This window comes from Oryzias melastigma, unplaced genomic scaffold (assembly GCF_002922805.2).
Source record: "Oryzias melastigma strain HK-1 unplaced genomic scaffold, ASM292280v2 sc00247, whole genome shotgun sequence".
Classification (NCBI taxonomy): Eukaryota; Metazoa; Chordata; class Actinopteri; order Beloniformes; family Adrianichthyidae; genus Oryzias; species Oryzias melastigma.
This window is the reverse complement of record NW_023416889.1, coordinates 290,677-298,631: the sequence shown is the minus strand read 5'-3', so window position 1 is coordinate 298,631 and position 7,955 is coordinate 290,677. Positions and strand designations below refer to the sequence as shown.

The window sequence follows — 7,955 nt, the reverse complement described above, 5'->3', positions numbered from 1 at the left end:
TTCATATCCTGAACTTGTAGTTGATGAAACAATTGTTTGTCTAATTTTTTTGATTTTGTCCCTGAAGAAGTTAGAACCACGGCTGAGCTAAAAGCAGCTCACTAACCGCAGTAGAAAACATTACAACAGTCATAAGTTTGACTTTAATGTCAGACACGATGGAATTGCCTGACTTTTGATCTGTTTACAATGATAATGTGAGAATGGAAATTTAGGAAACTTTTAACTGGTGAGAAAAAATATTCTGCAGCTCCACATCTCATAGCTAATGCTAGCATCAGCACAGATTAGAAGAATAAAATGATAATTAGCTTCATAATCAAACAAGCAGTATTCATTGAAGTTCTTGTAACCTTGCTGTTTTAAACAATATGAGACGGAAGTGACTTTGCCCCCCTCCACCCCCCACCCGGAGGTTTCTTCCCAAACTGCCTTTCAGAGTTTCTCTTCTCGTGCTGCTTGCTCAGTTCACAGATTACCAAGGGCACATTCGAACTGGACACATTTGGTCCCTTAACACTTCCGCTCTCTTTGGGCTCCAGATGACTCCAACCACATATTGATATGTGATTCCTTCCATGACAAATGTGGACAAAGGTGGACAGGATTTTATGTCTGCCATGGACATCCCAATTTTATTTTTGCTTATGGTGCTGTTGTCATACAGAATTTTGCTTAGTCATTTGGCTGTTAAGATACGTAAGCCATTGAGTTGATGGAAACTTGTTCTCTTTTTTTTCCAGTGTGGACAGCAGTAATCATTGTCAAAAGGAGAGTGACAGAAAACCATGTCTCCTCCTAGACTTACAGGGGCCCTTCGGTCCTTCTCCAATGTCAGCAGGAAGGAGGATCTTTCTGAGCAGCTCCTTGATTTGAAGGTGACGCCTCACACCTAACACACTTAATGCCAAATATTTGCTTCTTTGATTAAATCATTATTAAGAATTTGACTAAGAAAAGACTTTTCTTTTGTTGATTTGATTTTGAAATATGGATATAATCTACATGTAGTCATGAATGCTTACACAGGTAACATCAGAATCAGAATACTTTAATTATCCCCAGGGGGAATTCAGAGCTCCATTCACTAAGTTTACAACACAGTCAGATTAAGACTAAATCAAGACAGCTATTTACAATACAGTCAAGTACCTGTTTGTTGCGTTCGAAATGTCGATGTGTAACAAAGGTATACCGAACTGTCACTTTGCTTTGTGAGATACGCCCGTTTTATATCGAGGAGTTAAAGGCCCAATCCGAATTCTTCCCTTTTCCATTCCCCTCCATTTAGAATAGAATAGAATATCTTTATTTCTATAGCACTTTTTGCAGAAAGGATCACAAAGTGCTTCACAAAATGAGCACAAAAATCAAATCAAAGCACAGAGAAGTAATAAAACCAACAGTATAACAACAAAACACAGTAAAACTTAATAAAACAGTAAAATAAGGACTAAAACCAACTAAAAGCTCTCCTGAATAAAAATGTCTTGACCTGGGATTTAAAACACTCAGCGGTGTTGATCTGACGCAATGGCAGTGGGAGGGAGTTCCAAAGACGAGGAGCAACAGCTTGGAAGGAGACATCTCATCTAGTCTTAAAGTGGGCATTTGGAATGCTTAATAGATTTTGGTTGGAAGACCTCAAGGATCTGGCTGAATACGGGGTTAAAAGGTCAGAGATATACGCTATAACTTGACTGTGCAAGGCTCTAAAAAGTAAAAGTAAAATTTTCAAATCAATTCAGAATTTAATGGGTAGTCAATATAAAGCAGACGGTAGTGGAGTGATGTGTCAGTTTACTGGTTCCTGTTAAAAGCCTTGCTGCAGAGTTTTGGACAAGCTGAAGACGCTTTAGTGAACGTTTGTTAAAACAGGTAAAAAGAGAATTACAGTAATCTAAACGAGAAGAAATAAAAGCGTGAATAATAGTTTCTGGATCTGATTGAGACAAGATACTTTTTAATTTTGCCACATTTCTTAGATGATAAAAAGTTCTGTTTTGAGTGGCCTTCCAGGGTCATGGACTTATCGATCAACACCCCAAGATTTCTTAGAGTTGACTGGACAGAAGAGCTCAGAGACCTGAGGTGTTGTCTAATGGAAGGAATTTTATTTTCTGGGGCAAAAATCAATGTCTCAGTTTTCTGGGTGTTCAAGACTAAATGATTGTTGCACAGCCATGTTTTTGGCAAGAACAAAGGCAAGTTTATTTGTATAGCACATTTCATGTACCGAGACAATTCAAAGTGCTTTACATAAAACATTAAAAGAAACAATCAAAAGAAATAGTAAAATGTGATCATTAAAATAAAATTAAAAGAAAGTAAAAAGATTTTAATTTAAAACAAGCATAGATAAACAGTGCGGACGTAAACGTTTGAATAAATATTAATCAAATGCAGCTGAGAACAGGTGAGTCTTTAACCTGGATTCAAATACACTGAGTGTTTCAGCAGATCTAATGTTTTCTGGAAGTCTATTCCAGATCTGTGGTGCATAGAAGCTGAATGCAGCTTCTCCATGTTTAGTTCTGACTCTAGGAACTGATAAAAGACCGGATCCAGATGACCGGAGAGGTCTGGCTGGTACATACTGGGTCAGGAGGTCAGTCATGTATTTTGGTGCTAAACCATTCAAAGCTTTATAAACCAGTAACAGAACTTTGAAGTCTATCCTCTGACAGACAGGTAACCAGTGTAAAGACCTCAGAACTGGACTGATGTGGTCTACTTTCTTGGTCCTTGTGAGAACCCGAGCAGCAGAGTTCTGAATAAGCTGCAGTTTCCTGATGGATTTTTTTGGTAGTCCTGTTAAAACACTGTTACAGTAATCAAGTCGACTAAGAGGTGGAAGCTCCTCACTAACGCTAGCAGACCAGTGATTATTGAACGGTCTGCTAGAATGAACGGAATTGATGTCAGAAAAATAAGGCACTATTTCTTTCAGAATTCTCCATTTGGTACGCCAAATGAAGGAGAAGGGAAAAGGGAAGGATTTGGATTGGGCCAAAGAGTTTTATTGACACAGGAAGGAAGTACTTTCTGTTTCGCTCAGTTCTTATTATGGGGGGGTCTTAGTCTTTTCTGAGTGTGGGTTACTTGTACTGGTCTTGGAGCAGATAGAGGAGATGGGTGGAGTTATCCAGGATGCTTCGCAGCTTCTTAAGCATCCTTCTCTCCATTAATGTTTCTAAGGAGTCAACTTTCACTCCCGCTATGTCGCCTGCTTTGCAAATCAGTTTATTCTACTTGTTTGCTGGGATGTTCTGGGGCAACAGACTGAGGGTTGCAAACGCAAACAAGATGGTGCTGGAGACCACAGACTTATAAAACATTCTCATCATAGTTTGTCAGATGTTGAATGACCTGAGCCTCTTCAGGAAGTAGAGCCGGCTCTGACCCTTTTTATACAGGGCATCAGTGGTCCAACCCTGGTCCAGTTTGTTGTTGTTGATGTAGACTCCCAGGTACTTGTACACAGTGTCCACATTGACCCCTGAATGGAAACAGAGGTTACTGGAGACCTGATCCTCTTCAGGTTCACCACAAGTTCCTTAGTTTTGGTAATATTTAGCTGCGGATGGTTCTGCTCACACCATGAGGCAAAGTCACCAAGGAAACTTCTGTACTCAGACCCCTCTCCTTCGCTGATGCAACAAAATAACGCTGAGTAATCTGAAAACTTCTGCAGGGGACAGGACTCTGACCAGAAAGTGACTGAAGTCTGTGGTGTAAAAGGTGAAGAGGAAGGGAGAGAGAGGACTGTTCCTGGAGGTTCCCCAGTGTTACTGACCACTATGTTTGACACACAGCCAAGCAGCTGCACATACTGCATTCTCCCGGTCAGGTAGTCACTAGTCTTTGACCCAGAGCACAAGAGCCACCATCAGTGTGTAAATGTGTGTTTGAATTGGTCTGTGACTGTAAAGCTCTTTGGGCCTTCGAGGACGGTAGAAAGCGCTATGCAAGTATACGCCATTTACCATTTACAAGAAGGGCGCCAACCTGCATCTCCACCAACTTGAAGAATTGTTCTCATTGTATTGAACTGGAGAAATTTGAAAAACAGGATCCTTGCAGCGGTGGCCAGCTGATCCAGATGGGTGTATGGCTGCCACGATTATTCGACTAATCGATGACTAATCAATTATTAAAATAGTAGACGAATAATTTGGTCGTCCAAGCGTCGTTTTTTGTTGTTTTTTTTCCCTCGTTTTGATCTTAAAACTACAGTTTGTGCTTTCTAATCCCGGGTCTCCCATTCTCTTTGTCACACATCTTCGTCACCTGAAGATGAAGCTTGTTGTGACTGAGTTTGATCACGCTGAACAGAGAGCTTCGTCTAGCTAAGCTAACATTGGCGCTAACACAGCTAGTGCTGCCGCGGCTGTCATTACTGCCGCGGCATTTAGTAAACTATTGTCTTTATTTTAGTTAGAACATAGCTTAAAAACCTCAAGTTTAAAGGTAATGATGGTTGAGATGAATGTTTTACATCCAGTCGCCGCACGAACCGATTAGTCGACTAATCGAAAAAAATAACCGGAGATTAGTCGACTATTGAAATAATCGTTTGTGGCAGCCCTAGATGGGTGTACAGCTTGTCCATCATAAAGTTAATGGCATCCTCTGCTCCCAGTGGGGCTGGTAAGCAAATTGTGGGGGGTCAAGGTCCTGACCATGGGTCTTAGCTGGTCTAGAACCAGGTGCTCTAAGGCAGTGGTCACCAACCCTTTTGTGGCTGTGGACCGGGGGGGGGGTGGTATGTGTTATAATGAACGTATTAATGACCATCATTTCACTCAGTCTCCTGACATGTGCATGATGGAGGGTTGATAAAACACATAAGGCCTCTTAATTTAATGTAATGTCAGAAGTGGTTAAAATCGAGTTAAGAAAAAAAAAAAACTCCTCTCACTAAACTCATGGAAGAGACCAGACGTGAAAAAGAGAGGAATGAGCAACGAGATCATCGGTTTGACCTCCTGGAGAGAAAAGTTGACAACGTGGAACAATAAGCAAGAATGAATAATGTCATTCTCACTGGATTTCATCTCAAATACAGAGCTAGGCCTCAGGCAGCTAAAGCTAGCACAGAAGCTAGCGGAGCTAGTCAAAGTCTGACAGGTGACTCCACCCCCCGCTGTCCGGCTCGCTGCTGGAGGATGTTGCTCCAAGTATGGGAGAGCAGAAGTGCCCCCTAATTCCTGTTCAAGGTGGTCTGGGCTTGCTTTCTGATCTCCACTGCCTCCATGATCCATCTTTGATGTCTGTTTTCTTCAGTGCGGATGACTTTGGCCTTTTCCCAGTCCATGAGATGGTTTTCTTGTTTGCAGTGGTCTGTTATTGCAGATTTCATGTTTTCCTGCGATGCCTGTTGTCGTGCTGCTCTTGTTAGTCTTTTTTCCGTTTCCTTTTCGCATTCCTTCCTGTGTTCCGTTTTTCTTGTGATGAATTTTCGTCCCGTTTCTCCAATATAAGCTTTGTTGCATGATTGACATGGTATTTCGTAAATGACATTGCACTTGTTGTTTTGCTCGATCTTGTCTTTAGGATGTACCAGGAGTTGTCTTAAGTTTTTTGTGCGGTTTTACCGGGGTGCTGATGTGGTGTTTTTTCATGGCCCTTTGGATGCGTTCCGTTATTCCTCTGTATGTTAATATCACCATTCCTTTGTTTTCAGTTCTATTTGTCTGTTTCTTCTTTTCCTCCATTTCTTTGCATCTTCTCTGCTCCACCTGTCTTTGTCCCTTTTTTTATTGCCCAGTGTGGATAATGACACCTGATCAAGCTGGGCCATGAAAAAATACTACATCAGCACCCCGGTAAAACCTCAGCGGTGAATCAAGTTAAAGTTTATTATTAGTGGTTGCCGGGCCACACGTTTCGCTCCTCCCGTAACCTGCTGCTCGATGCTCCGAAGTGCATCATGCAGTGCATAAATGATGACAACTGTCATAATCACTGTTTTAGTTTTTGCGCCTGTTATTGTCTACACATGTCTGCCCACTGATTTCTATTATTATGGCCCGCTGCAGCAGTCTACTGACTGCAAGGACCATATTGTTTTTGCAAAAAAGTAAAAAATTTAATTATATTTTCTTGCCGAGTGCAAATTTTTTCCCCACAGCCAGGGATACCAGCTCATGGGTCCGGAGAAAAAAGTCCGTCAGTCCGGATGTGGGCCGCGGTCCGCCATTTGGTGATACCTGGTCTGAGCAATTGAAAGGAGCGAAATAACAGTTGAATATGATGATATAAAAATATGGCGTCTGCGTTCCAGCACCAACTCCAAAAATCCACTTTGACCCAGATTCTCAGCAGAGAGTTCAGACCTTCAGACAACTCCAGATCAACTCACTTTGCTGTGATATCAGACCTGATAAACCAAGTCTGCAGGCTCTGTAAAAACTACTGTTCAAAGCAGAAGGGCGGCTGTATGCAGCAAAAGGAAGAACATTCAACCTTGGGCATTTTACTCCACTTGGATTCCTAAAGTGTGATGTTTTATGTAAAAAAAAAAAAAAAGACTTGCTAATGAAAATAATCAGCACACACTTTTGATTAGTGATACTTGATTCATGTTAATTACTTTACATTTGAAAATAGTGTAATAACTTTGTAATAACATGTCTTTTTGTTCACACTCAAAGATGGGTTAGTTTCTAGTTTGTTAAATTGGTAAAAACTTTCACAGTCTGACGGAGTTTACTTTTAATGTAAGATGCATTCTGTTCTTTTCCTTTTGTATTTGCCTGCAAAAAGACAGAAAACGAATCCAGCTCATTGAAAAATATAAACTCCAGAGTATGAAAACTTCATTTCATATGCATTTTACTTTTACAAATGAATGCCCCTGATAAATTGTGTGGCTGTGGGCTCCTGCCAAAAAAATAGGTTATTTCTTTTAATGCTGTTGCATTTCTGTGTGACTCATGGCAGGAAAAACGTCTGAAGAAACAGCAGCTGTTTTCCAAGGAGGGTCTAAGTTGGCAGAAGATTTCCTGGTTCTGCACAGAGCATCAGGACAGATCCAAAGTGCAAGCTGCCAGGCAAGAACTGAAGAATCTCCTTCATGCAGCCAGCCTGATTGGTAAGGAGCTCCTCAATCTAAAAGCTGGTTTGAAAGCTTAATTGCAATTAAGTCCAAAATGTTTTTATTATGATTTTCTTGTGTACAAAACAGAGACACAACAATGCACAATAACAACAACAGTAGTAGTGTTCCCCCCCACCCCTCTGTCACTGCCAGTCAACTACAGTGCCATATACACAGATGTAGGTTCATCTCAGTTTAACATGGTGAGGCATTTTGTTCGTTCCGTTCCCAAATCTGCTTGTATGATTCCAGAAAAGGGCCCCACATCGCCTGAAAACTCTTGCTTTTGTGGTTAAGGGAGAATCTGATTTTCTCAAGTTGTAGACATGACATATCTGTCAACCATTGTTTATGGGTTGGTGGGACAGAACCCTTCCATCTAGAGAGAATGGCCCATCTGGCCATGAGGGAGGCAAAGGACAAAGTTTGACGTTTTTCTCTAGTTAAAAACACCTCCTCCCCCACAAGCCCAAACAGAGCGGTTATAGGGTTCGGCTGAAGTGTAACTTTGAGTGTCCAAGAAAGGCTTTGAAACACCTTTCTCCAGAACCTGCTGAGGACTGGGCAAGACCAGTACATGTGGATGAGAGTGGCCTCACCGGTTTTACATTTGTCACAATAAGGACTGATGCTAGGGTAGATACGTGATAGTTTAGACTTAGAAATATGTGACCTGTGTACCACTTTAAATTGAATTTAATTGCAATTAAAGACCAATTTGAGTTTTATGTTTTTGTTGAAGCAGAAATGTTCGCCTAATAACAATGTTTCACCATATTCTACCAACACCTTGTTGTCACCTACAGCAGTGGTCCCCAACCACCGGGCCGCGGCCCGGTACCGGGCCGCAGAC

The 7,955-nt window shown here is 41.4% G+C and overlaps 1 protein-coding gene across 1 annotated transcript in view; it reads left to right on the top strand.

The window, feature by feature from the left end:
• Positions 1 to 743: 743 nt before the first annotated feature.
• The window catches only part of ascc3 (activating signal cointegrator 1 complex subunit 3), a gene marked incomplete at its 5' end in the record, with an annotated part of 74,205 nt that continues 66,993 nt past the window's right edge, over positions 744 to 7,955 (top strand). The window contains 2 exon segments of the mRNA XM_024262287.1: positions 744 to 878; positions 6,946 to 7,096. Of these exon segments, the coding sequence (XP_024118055.1) occupies positions 789 to 878; positions 6,946 to 7,096 (241 nt within the window).